Source organism: Eublepharis macularius, chromosome 11 (assembly GCF_028583425.1).
Source record: "Eublepharis macularius isolate TG4126 chromosome 11, MPM_Emac_v1.0, whole genome shotgun sequence".
Classification (NCBI taxonomy): domain Eukaryota; kingdom Metazoa; phylum Chordata; class Lepidosauria; order Squamata; family Eublepharidae; genus Eublepharis; species Eublepharis macularius.
Window position 1 is genome coordinate 92,986,178 of NC_072800.1, and position 23,869 is coordinate 93,010,046.

Below are 23,869 nucleotides of genomic sequence, written 5' to 3' on the forward strand. Positions count from 1 at the left end.
GCCGTGGGCCTCCTAAAAGGAAAATTGATTGTGGCACCTAATAAAACAACAAGTGGGGACAGTTTCCAGCAATCCTTGCTTGTGGACTTCTCTGTGGCCTCTGACGAAGAGTGCTGTGGTTCTCGAAAGCTGGCAATGCATCTGACAAAGAGAGCTGTCGTTCTCAAAAGCTTACGCTACAATAAAGTTGGTTAGTCTTAAAAGTGCTACTGGACTCTTTACTATTCTGTGGCCTCTGTGGTCATTGCAGAAACAGGATGCTGGACTAGAGGAGCCATCGCTCTCATCCTGCCCTGGTAATAGTTATGGCCGTGACTTCGTTGATCTTACAAAATGCCCAGATCCCTAATATTTATTTGTTTGTTTGTTCGATATTTAGCCCACAAGCAGGCTCAGGGCAGGTTACAACTACGTTAAATAATATACAATAAAATTACAATATAAGTTTACAATAAAACATTAATCTATAAAATCTAAAATACCAAATAACGATACTAAGCATTTGATAGCATCCCCTAAACACGGCAGATGACAAGGCAGAGAGGCGGATAAGAACCTGCCAAGAAACTAAAGCAGAGAAGAACAGAAAACAAAGCAAGGGAGGCCAAATGAGATGAACCGCCATCACCCCAACCGTAGGCCTCTGGGAACATCTCCGTTTTACAAGCCCTGCGGAATGGCAGTAAATCCCCCAGGGCCTGAATCTCAACCGGGAGAGTGTTCCACCGGATTGGTGCCAGTTTTGAAAAAGTTCTGGCTCTGGTCGAGGCCGGGCGAACATCTTTTGGGCCAGGGATAGCTAGCAGATGTTGATTTGAGGAACGAAAGGTCCTTCAAGGGACATACTGGGAGAGATGGTCCCAGAGTTTAGATCCCTAAACTAAGCGGTGTTACTTGGAGTACCACTTGCTTGGCAAGTCCATGTGTTCCTGTCATAACAAGTAGCAAAGACTCTTCTGAAGCTATGGGCTGGTTTCCCTGATAACCGTGCAACTCCCTCCCCACTCCTCTCTCAATAGATTTCTGCTATAAATCATGCAGAACTAGAACCCCTGGCTCCAACTTGTCCAATGTACGTATGTCATATGAGTCTACAGGGGAGCTAGCTTAGGACTTTCCCCCTGAGTGAAAGGATGCTTAGGAGCAAGAGTCTTGCATAGGAATCACTCCACCCTTCTCTTCAGGAATCCTCCTGAGATGCACTGGAAGCTGTCAGGGGCAGAGACCTACTCTCGCATGAGGCTGAAGCTGGTACCCAATTATAACTTCGACTGCCACGTGGAGGCCAGCGCTCTCCGTGACAACCTAGGTAAGGAGCAGCCACCAGTGGGAGGAAAGAGCAGCCAGCATTGGGGGTCGAGATAGGACTGCACCCCAACAGGAAGAAGGTGTTCTTCTGCAGCATCTCAGCCAAGTTTCTGCTGGTTGTGGTCTCACCTTGGACAAAAGGGGCATGTGCCAGTCTTGCTACTCTGCTTCCGACCTAGCAGGCGTCAGAGTCGTTGAGGTGTGCTGTCATTTGGCATTCTTTGCTTTCCTACCAAAAGAGACCTCTGGCCCCAAGTTTTTAAGCAGGCCGTCCCACAGTGCCAGTATGGTACAAAATCTAGCATGGATTGGTGAGACCCAGGTTCGAATCTCCACTGTGCCATAAAATTCACATGGCAGCCTTGGGAAGGTAATTTTTTCTCAGCCTGAGGTATCGCACTGGAGGTCCTTCATTTTAGAACAGCCCTGTGAGAAAGGGTAAAATGCAATTCCCAGATATTCTCGAATACATCCAAATAATTCAGGAATGTAAATACCGGTTTATCCTAATATACCCAAATAAGATTGATATATCTGGATAAATCAAAATAATACCAAATGGGGGGTTTGGGGTATGTTTTTAAACTGGATGTACAAAATCGCATATCCTTAGTTCCTGGCTGTTCATAGCGCCTAACGTGCACGAGGGAGGGCAGCAACCCACCTTCTTTCCCTAAGGAAAGCATCCCCTTGAATATATCCGTTATCCGTTGAGGAGATAAAAGATGGCCAAATGGTACCCAGCACCGGCGTGATGAGGTTCCTGCAAGAGGCTCCCTTCCTCAGTACAGATTCTTCCTCTTTCCAGGTGCCGATTGCTCCCCCAAGCCAGCCGAGGCTTTCCCCCTGGCCGTAGCCAAGGAGGCGAAGGTCAGTAAAATGCAGGATGACCAGCTGGCCGAAGACGAACTCTTATTCCCAGACAATCAGTAAGTTGTTCTTCATCTCTGTAGGAAGAGCCTCCTTTGGATGTATGGAATCCAAGAGCTTTCTGAAAGCTGGTTGAGCTTTAGGAACAACGGAGGGGCGGCTTCTCAGCTGTGCTCCAGGCAACGCTGATTGTGAACCTTCCGTTCTTTCCAGAGTGGAGAATAAGGAGCAGAGTCAGCGGGAAAAGCTGGTGATCTCTGAGGACTGTGAGCTGATCACCACCGTGGCCGTGGTCCCGGGACGCCTGGAGGTCACCACTCAGCACCTTTACTTCTATGACGGAACCAGCGAGAAGGAGGAGACCGAGGAAGGTATCGGCGGGGGTGGCCCCCATCTCCCAGCATGCACTGTGGCTCAGGCCATCAGCAGAGACGGACGGTGGCCCTGTTGGGGTCCTTTTCTGTCTCACGTGTGGGTCTGGGGCCAGCAAGATCTAGATTCCGGGTATGGCGGGACTTGCAAGGGTGAAGCCCAGCCCAGAGAGGTAGTTGGGCATAGTGGTTAAAGTGGCAGATTAGGATCTGGGAGACCCAGGCTCAAGTCCCCACTTGGCCGTGAAGCTTGTTGGGGGGGTCCCTGTCACTCTCTTTCATCCTCACACCTCACAGCGTTGTTGTCAGGAGGAAATTAGGTGCACAACATCCTTGACCTTGGAAAAAGGGTGGGATAAAAACAATACCTAGACTGCACAGGGAAGCCATTGAAATTCACAAGCATAAGCAAAACTTCAACAGGAAAGAAGAAACCTTAAGAATGAACAGAGCATGGTTTCCAGTTCTGAAAAACACCAGGCTAACAAAACATTCTATCCCCGACAATAGCCCTGCAGAGAAGATTAGCACATCAAGTACCAATCCATATGCAAAAGAACCTCCTCAGGATACAGTGAAGCCTCCCGCCATTAGCATTCCACACCCTGGGAAACTCTTACAGGATGACTCAGCTCAACCCCACCCCTCCTGAGTAGATACAAATGACCTACATCTTTTCCACACTGTGACACTGAGAGATCTCTGTCTTTTGGTGTTACACCTCTGAAGATGCCAGCCACAGCTGCTGGCGAAACGTCAGGAACTACAATGCCAAGACCACGGCAATACAGCCCGGAAAACCCACAACAACCATCAATACCTAGATTGTTAGCGGGGATGTTTCATCTCCAGAATCAGCCCAGGCAGAGGCGTCCTTAAACGGGTCAAGTTTCTCACACCTTGTATGTGTGTTTCCATTCATAGTTTGTGTATTTCTTCAAGAAAAATTCAAACATTGAAGAAAAAGCATTTAGTCAGAACGAAGCAACGTCTATGTGGGAAGCAGAGTGGGGGGGAGCAATCTATTCAAGGATCTTTTCCATTCTTCGGGTTGTTCTGTAGGTGCCTCAGTGATAAACCGGCCCCCTCCCCACGTTTTGAGCTCTGGTGTGCCCCTTTAAAAGAGCAGGAGGGTCTTCCCCTTCCGATCCCCAACTGGTGCTGAACTGTAACCCAGTTGCTCAGAACTGGAAAAGCAGAAGAGAAGCTGAAAGAACTAAGCATGTATTACACGAGTTTTGCTTTTTTAAAGAAAAAAAGTTTTATTTGAAAAAGAAAAAGAAATAACAATCAAAAGTGCATAGAAACTTAGACAGAATACGAAGCACTACATTTGAACAATTAAACTGCAACAGAAAAATATATTCAAAATATATAACAACACAACTCACTTATGTCAAAGTTCTCTTCTCCCTCTCCTTGATTGCTTATACCCAAAATTTAGTATCAATAGTTTTTAATCAGTTATCCCTACCATAATTTATACTAGACATTTATTAAGGTCTCTGCTCTATTTCCATATTAACTACTCTTAGTTTTGAGCTAGGTAATCAAAGACGTCTTTCCACTTTTTCTCGAATTCTGATATTGGTCTATTATGCACATAGGAAGTATACATGAGTTTTGCTTGTCCGTGCTCGAGAGAGTAAGGGCTGTGCTCCCCCTTCTGCCCCCCAACCCAGGAATTGGTTACGATTTCAAGCGCCCCCTGTCGCAGCTCCGAGAACTGCACCTTCGCCGGTACAACCTCCGCCGGTCCGCTCTGGAGTTCTTCTTCATCGACCAAGCCAATTACTTCCTCAACTTCAAGAAAAAGGTGACGGCTGATCCCAGCCAACTCCTGTCCCTCTTCTCCTGAAATCTGTTCAGGTGCTTTAGGGGGTTGTGTTGGTTCAGAGCAAAACCCAAAAAAGAAAACCTGGGCAAAGACCCACCCACCCCCAAATGGACAAGCTTTTGAGTTCTCCAGAACTCTTCTTCAAGCTAGACATTAAAGAGCAAGCCAAAATTAAAAGGAGCAGACAAGAATGGCGGGGAGATGCATTTAATTCACTCATGAACTTGGGGTTCCTACAGACCCAGTTACAGAATCTTTCTCTTACCTGCTAACATGCTGTTGGTTTGCCTTTTGCAGGTTAGAAACAAGGTGTATTCTTCCATCCTCGGACTGCGACCTCCCAACCAGATTTATTATGGCAGCCGTTCTCCTCAGGAATTATTGAAGGCCTCAGGCTTGACTCAGGTGCTTGCTTCCATATATGCTTTCCATGGCTTCCCAAACTCTCCTTCCACACCCACCCACATTATAACCCTGATGTTTTGGTAGGGCTGAGGGATTGGTCGGGAGCAACCAACAAGGCCTTGGGAAAATCCCAACAATTAGGGGACCTTCAGGGCACTTCAACCAGAGAGAAAAGAGAAAAAAGGGGTACATGACACCAATCAGGAGTCCTTGGGATAAGTTGAGATATCTAAATCTGGAGGAGTCATCCTTCACCAGATGTGAGCGAGGTGACAACATATTTTCAGGCGAAGCTGTGAGTTAAAGTGAAGTGCCTTTGACCATGTGCAGAGTGCATTCCTCTCCTAAGAACAGCTCGCTCTCCTCCCCAAAGCTAGGAGATTAGGGGCCATGATCTCCAGCTCAACAGGTGAGCTTTAATCAGAAATGATCTCCAGCCATCTCTCACTTAAGAAATTAGATCGTCAGGGTTGGACTTGCAGTATCTCCATGATTATAATAGCTCATGAGCATCACTTCTTCCCTAGGACCAGGGCTTTTTTTCCAGGAAAAGAGGTGGTGGAACGCAGTGGGTTGCCCTCGGAGAAAATGGTCACATGGCTGGTGGCCCCGCCCCCTGATCTCCAGACAAAGGGGAGTTTAGATTGCCCTAAACTCCCCTCTGTCTGGAGATCAGGGGGCGGGGCCACCAGCCATGTGACCATTTTCAAGACGTTCCGGAACTCCGTTCCACTGAAAAAAAGCCCTGCCTAGGACAACCACTTTCCGTAACGTTGGGCTCAACAAGGCCACTTTGCAGAACAACTATCATCATCATTCATTCATTCATTCATTCATTCATTCATTCATTCATTCATTCGACTTATTACCAGCCCTCCCCGCAGGCAGGCTCAGGGCAGGTTACAACATTAAATAAGGAACAAAGCTGACTCCTTATCGAACTCCTAAAGAATTCTCCACGACCCTTAGAGACTGTCACTTCTGCCCTGCCGTTTTGTTACAACATGTCAGGCAAGGTCTTCTCTCTTTCAGAAATGGGTTTACAGGGAGATCTCCAACTTCGAGTACCTCATGCAGCTCAACACCATCGCAGGCCGCACCTACAACGATCTCTCCCAGTATCCCGTGGTAAGTGCTTTAGGCGGGTGAACTAAGGCTCGAGTCCAGATGGAACAGTCTTCCATTCCTTTCCTTTTCTTTGCTCATTGGACCACCAGAAGATAAACCAGAGGTTTCTCTCTCTGTGTCCCCCTTCCATTCAGTTTCCATGGATCCTGCAGGACTACGTCTCGGAGACTCTGGATCTCAGCAACCCCGCTGTCTTCCGTGATCTTTCCAAGCCCATTGGGTTGGCCAATGAGAAGCACGCCAAGGATGTTAAAGAGAAGTGAGTGTCATATTTCCTTGGGAAGATTCCATTTCCTGCTCTTCTGGGTTGGACACAGAGGTGGGTGCCTGGAAAGGTAGGAAGTGTTTGGGACAACCCAATGGTTTGCCCCGAGCAGATTAGATGGCGTATCTTGCACCACTTCCTATGAGTTGTGTCTTATAGTTCTACAAAAATCATACACTTCTGGGCCTTGGGGACTGGAGGTTCTGAAGAGAGCCTTGGTTGCCAAGTCCAGCTGATGCGTACATGTGTATGTGTTATTCTATCTTAAATTTTAATAAATTGTGTTGTAACTTTCATGTGAAGGCAGGTAGTCATTTCTTGTCAGCCGCAATTATGGAAGGTTTTCGGTTTGGACCGTATCTTCTCCCCGCTCCTCAACCCTAACCCATCTACTTCTCGAGCATAATTTCCTACATAACCTGCATGAGACAAAGTAATCCTTGCTGTGGAAGAACTGGGTTTGAATCCTGCTTCAGCCAAGGTGGTGTTTTGGATGAGACTCCATCTCTTGGCCCTGGTTCCATGTGTAAAATGAAAATCACCACACAAACTTGTGAGGGTTCATAAAGTATGGGATCTGTGAAAACTTGCAGGGGAGGGGAAATCCCATTCACCACTCCCCCCCCCCCCCGATTGCTTCCTCCCCTCTTGCTCTGCCCACTTGCCCTAAGCCCTTTCCCAACTCACCCAGTCCTCTCATTCCCAATCCCTGCCTCTTTTTTGTTTTTGCTCTTTACAATGCTCTGTCTGCCCACTGGCCGATACCATGGGTTATTTGTTCCAGTTTTCACCTCCTTCAGTGTTGAAAACCTGGGTATCACCTGTATTCACACAGACCCTTGCCCTGGTCTGTGATCCACACGGGAGGCAATGCTTATTCTGTGAACTTGAGCAGATCATGAGAGGGAGGGCAGGAAGGGTGACATCTGTGTTTAGTTCTTGTTGCCCCTTCTTACTTGTCCAGGGTAAGGCCAATCACCACCTTGGAGTCAGGTAGCAATTTTCCCCAGGCCAGTTTAGCTAGGGATCCTGACGGTGTTTTGTCATCCTCTGGGCATGGACGTTACAAGCAATGACAAACCGCAGACCGTTAACTATTTGACTGTCTCTGCGGTTTGTCATTGCTTGTAACGTACATTAGTAGCTGCGGTCCCCTCTTTGTGTGTAAATTTTGGGCATGGAGCAGGGGTCACTGAGTGTGTGGGGAGGGGGAAGTATTTGGGACTTCCCTGTACTGTGCAGGGGGTTGGACTAGATGACCCTGGAGGCCACTTCCAACCCTATGATTCCGTAAACCTGTTGTCATTAGACAAATGATGTTGTGTGCCACTCTGAATCTCAACCTGGGCACGGGCTGCCCTTCCCTTCCTTTGCCCCGCTCTGTTTCCTTAGGTATGAGAGCTTTGAGGACCCCACGGGCATGATTGATAAGTTCCATTACGGCACTCATTATTCTAACGCGGCCGGCGTCATGCACTACCTGATCCGCACGGAGCCATTCACAACCTTACACATCCAACTGCAAAGCGGAAGGTGAGCAAAAGGGAGCAACTCAGGCAAGGACCGCTCAGCCCCTACGACGTGCGTGCATGTGGGGCGACAGAATTGAGGTTTTTCTCCTTGTTTATGTGCAGACACTGGAAATCTGGGGCAATCTTGACCGTATCATGTGGTTGTGTCTGTCCCCACAAAAAAACCTTCTTTCTCTCAGGCTATGGATGACAGGATACAGAAGACAGATCTCTGGCCCATTTGCAGTCAGACACCAGTACTTAGTCAAATGGCTTTTATTCAGAAATCAGACCCTGACCATATACAGGTCCATAGGACTACTTGGAAGCAAGGCAGGCATCTAAGCAGCATGAGTAGAAGTTGACAAGAATGACATCTGGGAGAGAGACTTCTCTTTTACCCTTCTGGTTTACTCCTTTCTCCCCCCTCCCAACTGTAAACAATACTTTGGCGCTCTCTTGGTGTGAGAACGTTTCACATATTTGTGATATCACGATGAGTTACTAGGAGGCAAGACACAGCACTGTCTGGGAATGAGCACAAGGTCATAAAGACTGGAAGCTGTTACAGTCCAACAGATAAACACCTGTGAAAGCCTGACAAAAGAATAGTTATGACACTAGCAAAGTGATATTGAGCTATGGCAAGATACACTGTGTTCAGCAGAACAGAATCAAAATTGGCATGGCTGGGGCTCAGACATGACACTTTCAGACTTTTTTTCTCATTTTAAAAAATAAAGACAAGCTAGAAAAATGAGTTTCTGCTGATTTTACAGAACCTAGCCCAAAATGTGCAGAGCGAGAGGGAGGGAGAGAGGTGGTCACCGGCAGCAACAGGCAGTAGGGTGAGCCAAGGCAGCCTCTACTGATCATTTCATTGTAAGATTGATTGTAAGAAGTGGCTCAGCCCGTGGCCAAATGCACCAGTCGGACAGCTGCTCGCATGGCTCCCCCCCTCCCCACATTAAGTTTGAAATGATGGCAAAGGGTCCTCTGACAGTGAACTGAAGGCCGGCATCTTGTCTTGTGCAGGTTTGACTGCTCTGACCGCCAGTTCCACTCGGTTCCTGCGGCGTGGCAAGCCCGTATGGAAAACCCTGTGGATGTGAAGGAGTTAATCCCAGAATTCTTCTACTTCACGGATTTCTTGGAGAACCAGAATGGTAAGAGCCAGTTTGGTGTGGTGGTTAAGAGCGATGGGGACGTGGTCCATTGTCTGTTTTTATGGTTCACTGGAAACCTCTTCTTGACTTTCTGGATGAGACAAGGAAAAATGAACTGGTGATTTGTGGTTTTGATGTTTAAGAAGATAAATTTGGGGAAAATAAATAGAAGGGCAGTATTGGAAAAGGACATTTTGAAGACATTAAGACTAAACGTATAATGTTTCTTAAAATATGTTCGGTATTGTAGAGAAAAATGGAAAATGAAACATGTATTATTGTTTTTGTTTTTCTCTAATTTCTGTCTGTCTTTTTTTTGTACTCTCTTTTCTTTACTTCTTTCTTTTATTTTCTTGCCCTTTTTACTGGGCTTTTAATTTTATTAATAAAATAAAAATTTCTTGGAGGAAAAGAGTGACAGGACTCTAATCTGGAGAGCCGGGTTTGATTCCCCACTCCTCCAGTTGAAGCCAGCTGGGTGACCTTGGGCTAGTCACAGCTCTCTGGAGCTCTCTCAGTCCCGTCCACCTCGCAGGATGATTGTTGTGGGGATAATAATAGCATACTTTGTAAACTGCTCTTCATGGGTGTTAAGTTGACTTCCAGCTCTTTTGCCTTAATAATGTTTGGAATTGCAGTTCGAAAATGTCCGAATGGCTAGGCAATAGAGGGCATGTGCGGAGGGAGAAATCTAGGTTGTATCCAGCGCATTATGTAGCTGCATTTAATTCTGTTGTAGGTTTTGATCTGGGCTGTCTTCAGCTGTCGAATGAAAAGGTGGGGGATGTGGTCCTTCCCAGGTGGGCAAAATCCCCCGAAGATTTCATCCGCAAGCACAGACAAGCTCTGGTAAGGAGGGATCACCCCACCCGCGACACAGGCTGGGGGTAAAATATGATCAATATTTCATTCACTTTCCCCATGAATTTAAACTAGGATTGCTGCTTGAGTCAGTGAATCAGTTTTAATAAAGGAGAGCTTTGGTGGTTTTTTGAGGTTGTCTTGATTATTGCTGTGTTACGGCCCTAGGAATAAATGAGTTAAAAGATGGTCTTCATTCCCTTGTCAAGACTGTAAATGGCATCGCATTTCCTTTAGTAGTGCAAAAAAAGCTGCTTCACACAGAGCTCTTAGTACTAGGCACATGTATTCAAAACAGATGTTCAGCTAACGATTCATTTGATCAGGAGGCATCCTTGGAGTCCTTAGCGTTTGAGTCCAGTAGCACTTTTAAGACTAACCAACTTTATTGTAGCCTAAGCTTTCGAGCTGTAGTTCTCGAAAGGTGCCGACGCATCTGACGAAGAGAGCTGTGGTTCTGAAAAGCTGCTGATGCATCTGACGAAGAGAGCTGTGGTTGTATTGTCGAAGGCTTTCACGGCCGGAGAACGATGGTTGTTGTGGGTTTCTCAACAACCACAACAACCAGAGCTGTGGTTATCGAAAGCAGATGATGCATCTGACAAAGAGAGCTGTGGTTCTTGAAAGCTTATGCTACAATAAAGTTGGTTAGTGTTAAAGGTGCTACTGGACTCTTTACTATTTTGCAACTACAGACTAACACGGCTAACTCCTCTGGATCTTAGCATTTGAGGAAGTGAACTCTGGATTATGGAAGCTCACACTGGAATAAACGTTGATGAACTTTCCGGTGCCACTGGTCTTTTGTTTGACTTCAGTCCTGGTTTTTGCAACATTAAGTTCCAAATTAAGATGCCTTGACCTATGTGGGAAGGCCGAGAAAAATTTTAATTAATAAACCCAGGCTGCTTCTCCCTCCCAAAGTGGGTAACCAGGCGGTGCCTTTCTCCCTGGAGGACTTGGAGAGTCAGATGCGAGAGATTATTTACTCCAATTCTACATTTTACTTTTTTGTAAAAGTGTTGATGTTTGGGAATTGGGAGGGAGGGCTGACCCGAGTCTGGCTTACATCACGTCCTGTCTTGTGTCCCTGGCAGGAATCGGAGTATGTGTCAGCCCATCTCCATGAATGGATCGATCTCATCTTTGGGTACAAGCAGAGGGGCCCAGCAGCCGTGGAGGCCCTGAATGTCTTCTATTACTGCACTTACGAAGGTGAGACTGCAAGCACTTTACCTGTACTGTGGGTCCCGTCCACTATATTATCCTCCCAACTAGGCTGCTTTGGGGGTCCCAACGAGGACACCCAAAGCATCTTACATCATTCTTAATATAATGTTCTTGTGTGTGTGTGATGTGCCATCAAGTCGCCTCCAACCTTTTGGCAACCCTATGAATGAAAGCCCTCCAAAACATCCTATCATTATATTCTTCTTATTATTATTCAAATTACACACAACACAATCAATAATTAACAAATATCATATGTTATCATAGACTGACCTTGCTGAGCTGATACAAGTTTCCGCCAGAGACCCAAGTATCAGCCAGGTATAGGTGCAATATGTTCGCTGTTCCAAGTAACGCCGTCTTTTGCAGTTCTGTAGGTGTTGTGTCAGAAAGCTGCAGTTTTTCTATATAAAGAATGCAGCAGGGCCAGGATTGTAAAGAAAACCAGAAGAGAGCATGAAAACCTATCTGTTTAAGGCAACATGACAGTCGGTGCAAGAAAAACTGTATCCCTAATAGAAGTCACCTCCTGAGATGAACTGTTAACCCCTAGCTTTGCTCCTTCGACTTGAACGCCCTCCTAAACAGTTTTGTTTTGCACATTTTGCAAAATGATAAAGGCATGAGGGCTTTTCTAATCACTTCTGGCATTCTTCCATAATGTAGGAGCCGTCGTAGAGAAGAATGAATAATAGAATCCATGTAGAAGAAAGAAGCCTTAACAGAACGGCAATATTTGAGTCCAGTAGCAACCCAACAAGATTTCCAGGCTGTAAGCTTGTGAGCGTCAAAGCTCCCTTTGTTAGATTCCTTTGACTCTTGAAAGTTTATACCCTGGAAGTCTTGTTGAGTCTTTCGGGTGCGGCTGGACTCGAATCTTGCTCTTCTACTGCAGACAGCTGCCCCACCCCCTCCCCCCATGAAATTAATAGGATTTATCTGCCCTGAAGGGGAGGTCTAAAACAAAACTTGTCCTAGGCTTATACATTCTTTCTCCCCCCTTATATTTTTAGGGGCAGTCGACTTAGATGCCATTGCTGACGAAACCCAGAGGAAGGCATTGGAAGGCATCATCAGCAACTTCGGGCAGACCCCGTGTCAGTTGCTAAAGGTAAGAGCAATCGCTGAGGCCAGCGGGCAGCATTTCAAGGAAGCGCAAACCATCTGATGTAGCAGAAAAGAGCAAGAGTCCAGTAGCATCTGTAAGACTAACAAAATTTGTGGTAGGGTATGAGTTTTCGTGAGTCACAGCTCACTCCTTCAGATACAGCACTACCACAAATTTTGTTAGTCTTACAGGTGCTACTGGATTCTTGCTCTTTTCTACTGTTTCAGACAGACTAACACGGCTACTCAACTTGATCTACAGTCAAAAACTTTGCTTTAATCTATAAAACACAGGCTGATTGTCTTCTGAACTTCCCTGGTTATGTTCCATTAGCCATGGTAAATTTGCAATGTGATCTCTGGTGCCTCTTCCTTTTCTTGTCATCCACCAGCCATTGTCATTTGGCTTCTGCAATCACTCCACTCACCAAGATATAAGGACAGATGGACTTACGTTCTAGCTGTATCTGAAGAAGTGAGCTGTGGCTCACAAAAGCTCCTACCCTACCACAAATGTTGTTAGTCTTACAGGTGCTACTGGACTCTTGCTCTTTTCTACTGCTACAGGGCTATCCATCTTGATCAACTATCCCATGTGCAAAGCTTGCCCAGCGATCAGCAGCAGCGCACAGCTCATGGACCAGGCAGCCATTTGAGTTGCTGTAATCCCGAGATGCACAACTTATGGCCAGGAATGGCCCATTGCAGCTCTTCATCCAGCCCTCAAGCTGCTTGAACGTTGCCTAGTTGGCCAACGCACCGGAAAAACTGTTTGGACAGCTGAGTGCCATTAAGAGTGGCAGATTAGAAGGGAGGGCCACATCTGGGGAGTTGCCCACTTGGAGGGCACCGGGTTTCAGTGTGGGCTCTTCTGGTTTCAAGGTTGCCACTGTCTAGATATGGCCCCCAGGCCAAAAGAAATGACCACCCCTGTAGTAGTGATGCATGTAGTGTTGATCTCGAGCATAGACAGTTTTAAAAGGAGATTAGACAGATTCATGGAGGCCAGGTCTTATCAGTGGCTACAGGGGTCATTTCGTAGAAAAAGAGCTGGAGGAACTCATTAGCGCAACTCATTAGCGCAACTCCTTAGCACATGCCACGCCCCTTGCCATCACCAGAAGTGTGTCATTAGCATAACTGATCTGCATATGCCACACCCCCTGACATCACCTATCCTGGCTGTTTTGGACCCAATCCTGGCCATTCAGGGCCGAAATTGGGCCTAAAATGGCAAAAAGGAGCTGTAAATGGCCGAAAAGGGGCCCAAAATGGTCAGGATTAGGCCGCTGCTGAACAGGAGAGTGATCCACCACCCGTCAGAGGCCTGATCCGGACCGTTTCAGCCCCAATCCAGGATGAAATGGGCCCAAAATGGCCGAGAGTCAGGTGGGCAGGGCCACCTGACATGTGACCTCTTTGGGGAACTGCCGGAACTGCATTCCTGCGCGTTCCCCCTCGAAATGAGCCCTGAGTGGCTACTAGCCATGGGGGTTAAAGGGAATCTCCCTTTCAGAGGCAGTAAACCTCTGATTACCAGGGCCAGGAGACAACATCAGCCTTGGATGCTATGCCCTGTCATTGACCTTCCAAAATAACTGGTTGGCCACTGTGTGAAACGGGATGCTGGACTAGATGGACAACCAGTCTGACACAACAGAGCTCTTCTTCTGGTTCCTGTTCTAGTTCCAATCTAGCCATATTCCTGATGCCAACCCAAGAGATGGAGAGCAGGAAAGAGAGAGCCTTGTCACTTAAAAAAAAAATAATAATAATGCCAGCACTGAAGCAGAACTGCTTGGGAAGAGCTCGACCAAAAAAAAATAAAAATCAGGAGGGTTTATCAGGTAGCCCGGCATTGCAATCATTTTCTGGCATGGTTGACACTGTGATTTGGGGGGTGGGTAGCAGTAAGGGATATATTAGAGATCCCCCTGCTCCTACTGTACAGTTGAGGGCTGCAACCTGCCAGTCAGCCTGCAAATATGTAATAGAATGGTTTTATGTTATTATTATTAAATATATAGTCTGCTCTCCCTGCCAGCAGGCTCAGCGCGGATTGACCTCATTTTAAAAGACATCAAACAAGACAGATAAAACCAGTAGCATAAAAAACAAATACAATTTACAGGTTGAAACCCACCCACCCCCAGCAGCGCACATTGCACAGTCCCACATACAGCCTGTCTGGATCCGCGGGGGCCGTTGACAGATCATCTGATGGTGAAAGAGAAGTTGCGTTGCTCGTTGCATGAGAGGGCATAGGCGCTAGCCAGTCGGCGCTCACAGTTATTTACGCACGCCCGTTCCATACAGCAGTCCCTGAAGAGGGGAGGCAGAGAGAGAAGCCAGTTCTCCGAGCCACGAAATGCTGTGATATGAGTGGGAGGGAAATACAAGCAGGAGAAGCCCCTCTAGCAAATGAACAATACAACACATTTATTGTGCAAAAACTGTGTTGGGAATGGTTTTGTGCCTGCTTGCTCCAGTTCAATCATTATATTCACCTCTTTACATTTTCATCTATTCCTTCCTCCAAGGAGCTCAAGGGGGTGACGTACGTAGGCTTCCCCACTCCTTCATCTTACTTTCCGTCCGGCCCTGTTGCGTAGGTTAGGCTGCAAGCACGCACCTGGCCTGAGGTCACCTAGTGGCTGAGTAGTGATTTGAACCCAGGGATCTCCAATTCTAGTCAAACCTCTAACCACTAGGCTGCAGTGACTGTCAGTATGCAAGGAGAGATCTTTTTCAGGTTTCACTCAACAGTATTCCCTATGATTATTGATCCGTACAAGTTTGCGAGAAAGTATCAAATATAGAAACGGTGGGGGAGCTGAAGTGGGCCTTGAAATGGGAGTAACTAAGCAGGGCACTTGCTTCGGGTGTTACTACTTCAATTCTTCCCATTCCGTGCAGCCTTTGGCTCAGGTGCCTTCCGTGTGGATACTGCTAGACCCAGCCTAAGAGCCAGCCTGTGAAAATCCTCCTTTTTCTTTGTGTGTTCCCAGCAAGCGGCTGTGAGCATTCTGTTTTGCTCTCAAATGCCTTTTGGTTATGGATATGAATCACGCAGAGCAGAAAAGAGGGAAGAGTCGTTTAAAATCAAATGCTTTTTTTAACACACCTATCCACCACAGAAGGGCTAGGTTGATATTTCTATAGCACTCCAATTATAGCTCTTAAGCCTGTGTCCTTCCCCCCCCCCTTCCCTAGGAGCCCCACCCAGCCCGCCTGTCTGCTGAAAACGCCGCTAGGAGACTTGCTCGCTTGGACACCTCATCCCCTAATGTGTTTGAGAACCTCAGTCAGCTCAAGTCCTTCTTTGTGGAGGTGAGGCCTTTAGGAGGGTACCCGTTGCCACCCATCTAGTCCCTGCAAGCAGTTGGGTTCTTTTGAGGGGCAGGGTGGGAACTTTTCTGGGGCTGGACCTGTGGGAATGGGCTGTGGCTTGGTGGCAGAGCACAAATTGATTGAAGTTGAATCCCACGAAGACAGAGGTCCTGTACTTGGGTCGTGGGGTGATGGAGGGGGGGATGCAGCTCCCGGCCTTTGAGGGGGCACCACTTGTGCCCATCCCATCGGTTAGGAGTCTTAACGTGATGTTGGACTCCTCTTTATCAATAGAGGCCCAGGTCACAGCAGTTGCCCGGTCAGCTTTTTTCCACTTTCGGCAGGCCAGGCAGCTTGACCCACAACCTAACTACAGTCATCCACACAACAGTCACCTCTAGATTGGACTACTGTAACTCGCTCTACGCGGGGCTTCCTGTGAGTCTGACCCGGAAATGGCAGTGGGTCCAGAACACTGCTGCGCATGTCTTGATGGGTATAACCTACAGGGCACACATAACTCCAACTTTGCAGCAGCTACACTGGCTCCCCATAGATTTCCGGATCAGGTTCAAGGTGTTGGTTTTAACCTATAAAGCCCTAAATTGACTGGGACCAGCATACCTCAGGGACCGCCTCTCCCCATATATACCCCAGAGGGTGCTGAGATCAGCAGGTACTCCTGTTTGTGGTCGTGGAGGCTTGGCTGGCCTCGAACACGGCCAGGGCGTTTTTGGTCGTGGCCCCGACCTGGTGGAACTCTCTGTCGGAAGACACCCAGGTCTGCCAAGATCTTCCCTCCTTTCGGCGGGCCTGCAAGACAGAGATGTTCCACCAGGCATTTGGTTGAGGCCAACATTAAATCTACAAAATGAGTCTCCCTGCCGGCCATATAGCCCCCTCCCTGTGGGGGAGCTATATGGCCACCTGCCCCAGCACGCATGAGCAGCCACGGGATATCAGTCCACCCCGTCGTCCTCTTTTATATATGTTGAGCAGGTGAATTGCTGAAATGTCGTGTTTGTGAGATTTGTGTTTTTATTGTTATTCCTGTATTGTAACCCGCCCTGAGCCCGCTCGCGAGAAGGGCAGGCTATAAATTAAATAAATAACCACAACAATAAGGCTCATTGCCTCTCTCCCCTTTCCAGGGCATCAGTGACAGGATTCCATTGGTGCAGGCGGTGGTCCCCAAGAACCAGGCCCATTCCTTCATGACTCAGGGCTCTCCCGATATGCTGGTAACGCCCCAACGGCTTGCAGTGTCTTTGTCTCCCATCCCTTGAAATGAAAAAAGCATGCCTCAGCAGTGAACGCATCCGCTTGCTTCCGGAAGAGTAAACAACAACACAGCCGTGAAAACTAAGTAATAAATAAATAAACAATCAAATGTTATACCAAATTATTTTCATATGTATTGATTCGTAGAGAAAAAATAAGGGAAGCCATACAAGGAACTCCAGATGCATTTAAAGGTAAAGGTGCAAGCACCGAGTCATTGCTGACGCATAGGGGGACGTCGCATCACAACGTTTTCTTGGCAGACTTTTTATGGGGTGGTTTGCCATTGCCTTCCCCAGTCATCTACACTTTACCCCCAGGAAACTGGGTACTCATTTTACCCACCTCAGAAGGATAGAAGGCTGAGTCAACCTTGAGCCGGCTGGTTGAACCCGGCTTCTGCCTGAATCGAACTCTGAGCAGAGCTTGGGCTACAGTACTACAGCTTACCACTCTGCGCCACGGGGCTCTTCTTCATGCACTTATCTTACTCAATAAAGAGGGGTGCCAAGTCAGGTAACAAAGTTCCATGTTCTTACACACAAATGGTAAAATCCAGGCCAGTTACATATCATTCATCCCAAGAGTCTCATTTACATGTTAACAATAAACTTCTGCAAACATTAAGGACTTCTAATTTCATTGGATGATAGTCAGTCCGAAACACTATTACCGATTGTTAGAAGTCCTTGATGTTTACCGAAGTTTATTATATGACTTCACTTATTTTTTCTTTGTGAATCAATACATATAAAAATAATTCTGTATAACATTTGATTGTTTATTACTTAATTTTCACAGTGGTGTTGTTTTTTCTGCTCCAGGGAAGCAGCCATTTTGGCTTCTGCTTGCCTTTACGCCTCCCCTCCAACTAGCTGATGCCAATTCCTTGTTCCCATCCAGGTCACTGTCAGCGACAATGGGCTTCTAGGGACCCACGGCTGGCTGCCCTACGACAAAAACATCTCCAATTATTTCAGCTTCACCAAAGACCCCACGGTCTCCAACTCCAAGTGAGTCAGCCAGCTCTTTCTCTTTCGGGCCCCGCTCCACCTAAGCGGGCTGCTCCCTTTCTCATCTCCTTCGGCACAAGTTCTGCCCCGTAACAGAAACTCTCTTTTCTTTCTTGCTCGCTTGCTTGTGCTAGAACCAAGCGCTACCTGTACGGCCCCTTTGCACCAGGGGTGGATGTGTCCTTCAAGACCCTTGCCATCTCTCACGACGGGAAGCTCCTCTTCAGCGGGGGCCACTGGGACAACAGCTTGCGTGTCACCTTGCTGAGTAAAGGGAAGGTTGTGGGACACATCAACAGACATATAGGTAAGTGCAGGGGTCATTTCGTAGAAAAAGAGCTGGAGGAACTCATTGGCATAACTGATTTGCATATGCTATGCCCCTTGACATCACCAGAAGTGTCATTAGCATAACTGATTTGCATATGCCACACACCCTGACATCACCTATCCTGGCTGTTTTGGACCCAATCCTGGCCATTCAGAGCCAAAATTGGGCCCCAAATGGCAAAAAGGGGCTGAAAATGGCTGAAAAAGGGGCCCAAAATGGTCAGAATCGGGCCACTGCTGAGTGGGAGAGTGATCCACCACCTGACAGAGGCCTGATCTGGGCCATTTCGGCCCCAATCCAGGCTGAAATGGGCCCAAAATGGCCAAGAGTCAGGTGGGTGGGGCCACCTAACATATGACCTCTTTGGGGAACTGCATTCCTGCGCGTTTCCCCTCAAAATGAGCCCTGGGTAAGTGCAGGGAAACAGGGTCATGGGAAGGTATTTTATCCTCCCAAGCAAGGGATACACACTCCCTCCTGGGCTGTGGTGCCACAGGGTGGACCCGGGAGGGGGCACTGGTCATTTCCCCGTCTGCTGATAGCTGGGAGCCACTGGCCCTCTCCTCATTGTGCCACCCCAATCAGTGGCTCGGCTGGAGAGCCTGCCATGCAAGAAAAAGAAGCTAGCCAGACGGAGGACGGGGCAAGACGTGCCATCCCCCGGGAATGAGGGAGGGAGAGCCACGTGTGCTTGCTGCGGTCCTTGGATGAAGGGCGTGATAAAAACGCAGCACCTTATAGGATGATGGGCCTTCTCTAGTCCTTCCACGTAAAAAAGCAAAACCCCAGATAAAGCCCCTGCCCAAAGATACTTACTCACCCCTGGAAGGAATTTACTTGCAGATGAGCAAGGTTTCCCTGCCCTTAAAGGAGCAGCCTTACGTTTCTGCACGAGCCGCTGATTGGAGCGGCCTGATCAAACCCAGTGAAGAAGCGCAGCAGAGTTACCTGTTCCCAGTAGCCACAGGTTGGAAAGAGGCACAATCAGGGAGTCATGCAGAGATGCAGCAGGCACCCTCCTCTGTGATTGGCACACCAAGGAGTGGATTCATGTTTGGCAATCTGTTGGTCTAGCATTTCTCTCCTGTTGCCGCAGATGTCGTCACTTGCCTGGCCTTAGATCTGTGCGGAATCTACCTCATTTCCGGGTCGCGGGACACCACCTGCATGGTGTGGCAGGTCCTCCAACAGGTGAAATTGAAGCCGTAAACCAAACCCCCCCACCCTCCCAAAGTGGGTTGCAATTCTGTTGCAGATAAGTTGTGGGGAAGGAGGTGGAAAGGGGGGCTGGGAAGGGAGACATGAGGGGCGTTGAATAGCAGGACTTTGGTGGCTCTGGCACAGTGTGCATGAAACGGCCATGAAAGGCGGCCTGTTGCTCAGTCCTACTGCGTATTTCTAAACACTAAAAATGAAAAAAAAATGACACATGTTCAGTGTTATTGTGAGATTCTTGCATTTTTTGTTGGAGAGGGAAAGTAGCAGTATGGGGTTATGTTGCAAGTAAGACCTAAAAAAGTAGAGAAAGTTTGAAAGCAGATCTCACTTCAGAAAATGCAAGCCCCACTAATGTATTGAGTTTGTAATATAAGGACTACTTCAGGTCACTTGACAGGTGGCCTCCTCTTCTAGGGTGCAGAGATGTTTGCAATCCTTTCCTTGTTTCTTCTTGGAGGAGAGCTTGATCTGACTCCATTTTGCTAGAGATGGGCAAACAGAGACACGCACTTTGAGCTTTAAGGCCGGGGCAGCTTTTGAACCCAGGACTCTCTAGCATGGGGGATCTCACGCCCTCCCCCAGCTCTTTGTGCCTTTTCTTTTAAGACTTCTCAAACCATTTCAAGGGTGGGCTGCGGAGGGAGATGACTAGGCAATGGTGGCTCCTTAGCAAGCAGACGTAGCTGTCCTGAAATTCTGCCCGCTGACCACTTTCCTTTCCCTGCCCCAGGGTGGTTTCTCTTACGGCCTGGCACCCAAGCCTGTCCAGGTTCTCTACGGGCACGACGATGAAGTCACGTGCGTGGCCATCAGTACCGAGCTGGACATGGCTGTGTCGGGGTCGAAGGTAAGACGGTCCAGTGCTTGTGGGTACCGTGGCGGGGGGGCATGTCTAAGCCTAAACCTGTCAGATGTGGCCTGGCATATTTGGAGCACTGCTCTGCCAAATGCTTTCCTGAGGAGAAGGCTGAAAAGGCCATAAAAGAGTTGGCACGGCGTAGCAGATTGAGTGTTGGACTAGGAGTCTGAAATACCCAGGTTCGAATCCTACCATGGAAGGTCACCGAGTGACTGTCAGCTCGTCGCATACTCTCAGCTTTACTTACCTCACTGGGTGGTTGTTGTAAGGGAATCGAGGAGGGGAGAATGATGATCTAAGCCTCTTTGCATCCCAGCTGGGGGGAAAAGCTGGAATGAATGAATGAATGAATGAATGAATGAATGAATGAATGAATGAATGAATGAATGAATGAATGAATGAATGAATGAATGAATGAATGATGTTAAGGAAAATTTTCTTTAAAGGTACTCTGCGTTCCAGATTACATTTCCCAACAGCCATCACCCACAATTAACTAAGATGCCAAAAGTGATCCATAAAGATTTAATGAGCTTTATTTACAATAAAACCCAGATGCAGCGCCATGTTTCGACACATGCGTAAAGATCAGCCATAGCAGAGAATCTTATATGCTTTCCAAAGTTAATTGTTTACAGAAAAGAGATAAAATTGTTATACAAAACTAGATACAAACAATTCTTCGGGATCAAATTCTTCAGGAGACACGACACAAAACAAGTCTGATTGACAAGACAGTAAACTCTCTGTAATATAAACACGTTACATGGACGGTGCCACAAAGGAATTTTGGGTGTCTTCCTGAGAGAGAGTTTATCCAAGCTACATCCTTGAGTACAAGGTCAAAAGAGAGATACTGTCCTTGCAATAGGGCTTTCTAACCCTACTTAACCACAGCACAAGAGAGGAATCTGCTTACAAATAATAACTTTTGCCATCTGTGCAACAGGTCAGCTCCAATAAATGCTCATACATAGGTCTTTTAGAATAGGGGTCATAGAAATTCCCTAACGAACGAACGAACGAATGAATGAATGAATGATAGCGCCACTGCTCTGGGGCAGGGACTTTTCCACGTAGCAGTGTTGATTTCTGCAACTGATCTGACCCAGGCTCCGCAGGCTGCAGGGAAATAGCAGCGGGATGCCAGAGCCTGACTCCGATCTTAGAATTCTCCTCTTCCACACAAACAGGGAGTTGTGTTGCTGTGCATTTCTCCTCCTTTTACTCACCTCCACTCCCAACACATACACACACTGCCCGTATCCACCCTTGTGAGCTTCCTTGCTGGGCCCGGCCCATCCTAAGGTCCTCTCCCTCTCTCCAGGACGGCACCATCATTGTCCACACCATCCGCCGAGGCCAGTTCATGAAGTCGCTCAAGCCCCCCTGCGAGAGTTCCCTGCCGATCACCATCTCCAACCTCGCTGTGGGCCAAGAGGGGCAGATCGTGGTGCAAACCACCATGGAGGGCAGGGCCTCTCTGAAGGTGAGGGTCACACAAGACGTCGATTGCTGGGAGGCGAAAGGGCAAGATCGCTTTTGTGTAATTGTTCCCAGTGATTTAAAAGGTGAAATTTCAAAGGTGTTTAGTGGAAAGATACGAATCTCCTTACATTAGAGGAGCCCTGCTGGATCATACCAGCGGTCCATCGAGTCCAGCATCCTGTCTTAGAAATTGGCCAACCATTTGCCCTGAAGAGCCTGCAACTGGGGTGTCCTTTCTCCAACATGGTCCATAGAAGCAGAGCACAAGGGATCAGCTACGCAGCAATCTCTTTCGCAGTTGGTCTGCGGAGGCATCATGTTGGTCCCTAGCAGTCGCAAGATGTGAAGTGCGGGCAATGCTGGATTCCACCCCCTGACAGAAATCAAAGCAGCTCTGGCCTCCAGAGTGCATGTCTGGGGACCTAGCTTGCCCTGTCGAACACACACACATGAAGATAGATCAAGATGGATAGCCATGTTAGACGGTCTGCAACAGTAGAAAAGAGCAAGAGTCCAGGAACACTTGCAAGACTAACAACATTGGTGGTAGCCAGGGCTTTTTTTTCAGCTGGAACGGAGTTCCGGCACCTCTTGAAAATGGTCACATGGCCTGTGGCCCTGCCCCCCTGATCTCCAGACAGAGGGGAGTTTAGATTGCCCTCTGCGCCAAGGGCAATCTAAACTCCCCTCTGTCTGGAGATCAGGGGGCGGGGCCACCAGCCATGTGCCCATTTTCACCGAGGGTGATTTAAACTTTAAAAAACTCCCCCCTTGTTCCAGCTGACCCAAAGTGACGTCATTGCACGGTCCCAGGAACGTGCACACACTTTGCATGTGCGCAAGTGGTACCAGGGGCACCACCTCCCGCCAGGAGTTGCCCCCTGTGCTGGCAACCCACTGGGTCCCACCACCTCTTTTCCCAGAAAAAAAGCCCTGTTTAGGGTGCGAACTTTTGTGAGTCACAGCTCACTTCTTCAGATACCAATCTTTTCTACACACACATGGACCTGCCTTACACTGAATCAAACCATTAGTGCATCATGGTCAGTGACCGGCAGAGGCTCTCTAGGATGTCAGGCAGAGGCCTTTCACGTCACCCACCGCCTGATTCTTTCAGCTGAAGATGCTGCAGATAGAACCTTACATTTGCCAAGCAGATGCACTTCCACGGAGCCACAGCCCCACTCCCCACACGTTGTGAAATGCTCAGCCTACAGAGCTCAGCACACAACTCGCATGCAACTCCTCAACACACCACTCCTGTGTGCATGCCAGAGCCCCTTGGGTGGGGTGCTGTTGAAATCCCTGTGTCATTTTCCAAAAGGCAGAAGCAACTGTATAATATTCCACGCCCTTAAGAGCTCTTCTTGCCCTCTGCAAGCGATGCCTGACTGACCACCCGCCTCTTCTTCCTTGAAGGACAAGTTTGCCCTGCACCTGTACTCTGTCAACGGCAAGCACCTGTCTTCCGTCCCGCTGGATGAGCAGGTCACCTGCATGTGTGTTACCAAGGAGTTTGTCGTGTTGGGAACCATTCAGTGCTCACTGCAGATTAGAGAGCTGTGGAGGTAAGAGTCCGTTCCCCCACGACTTGGCAAACGACACTCAACGCCCCTTCCCAAGGCCAAGTAGACCTAGTTCGCATCTTTTCTGCATGCCATGAAACGGGATGTCTGATTGTAGAGGGACTCCCGATACATTTAATCAAAGTGGGCTCCAGCGGCTGGGATTTGGAGGTATTAGTGCTTGTGCGGTGCACTTCCTTCAGCAGCCTGCTGTCGGCTGAAGCCTGCTGCATCTGATGGAGCAGGCCTAGCCACTTACTACCCTGATTCTCGGTCGCCAAGGTGCTTGTTTTCACCAGAGATCCTCTTTGCTGCCGTTTCAGCCTCCAAGCAGCCATTCCCCCTTTGGCCATGAAGGTCCCTATCCACAGCGTCTCTGTGACCAAGGAGATGAGCCACATCTTGGTGGGGCTGGAAGATGGGAAGCTGATTGTGGTGGGAGCAGGGCAGCCCTCGGAGGTAAGCAGCTGGCGTTCCTTTCTTTCTTCCGCACTGGGGTCCAGGCCGGAGGGGTCCAAAGGGATCCTTAAAAACTGGCTGGAAAAGTGAAAGACAGCAAGTCACTTCATCGACGACAGTGTTGTCATGATAGGCAGATGGGAATTTGGCTAGCAGGATGTGATCCTGGAGGAGAACTTAGGGGCTTTTCCCCCGATCTGGGATGAGAATTTGCGTTGGCAAAATTGTCCCACGTGCAGCCTGTCTTTCATCTTTTTGTTTCTGTT

General features: G+C 48.1%; 1 protein-coding gene across 1 annotated transcript in view; it reads left to right on the plus strand.

Annotated features, from left to right (window-relative positions):
- The window catches only part of NBEAL2 (neurobeachin like 2), a 206,444-nt gene that overhangs the window by 176,258 nt on the left and 6,317 nt on the right, over positions 1–23,869 (plus strand). The window contains exons 34-54 of the mRNA XM_054990898.1: positions 1,185–1,309; positions 2,117–2,237; positions 2,392–2,549; positions 4,232–4,365; positions 4,684–4,791; positions 5,824–5,919; positions 6,054–6,178; positions 7,577–7,717; positions 8,731–8,861; positions 9,601–9,710; positions 10,820–10,937; positions 11,966–12,063; positions 15,273–15,389; positions 16,541–16,630; positions 17,574–17,683; positions 17,818–17,990; positions 19,111–19,205; positions 19,963–20,079; positions 21,419–21,580; positions 22,999–23,147; positions 23,468–23,603. Coding sequence (XP_054846873.1) covers positions 1,185–1,309; positions 2,117–2,237; positions 2,392–2,549; positions 4,232–4,365; positions 4,684–4,791; positions 5,824–5,919; positions 6,054–6,178; positions 7,577–7,717; positions 8,731–8,861; positions 9,601–9,710; positions 10,820–10,937; positions 11,966–12,063; positions 15,273–15,389; positions 16,541–16,630; positions 17,574–17,683; positions 17,818–17,990; positions 19,111–19,205; positions 19,963–20,079; positions 21,419–21,580; positions 22,999–23,147; positions 23,468–23,603 — 2,614 coding nt within the window. The remainder of the gene's footprint in view (positions 1–1,184; positions 1,310–2,116; positions 2,238–2,391; positions 2,550–4,231; positions 4,366–4,683; positions 4,792–5,823; positions 5,920–6,053; positions 6,179–7,576; positions 7,718–8,730; positions 8,862–9,600; positions 9,711–10,819; positions 10,938–11,965; positions 12,064–15,272; positions 15,390–16,540; positions 16,631–17,573; positions 17,684–17,817; positions 17,991–19,110; positions 19,206–19,962; positions 20,080–21,418; positions 21,581–22,998; positions 23,148–23,467; positions 23,604–23,869) is intronic.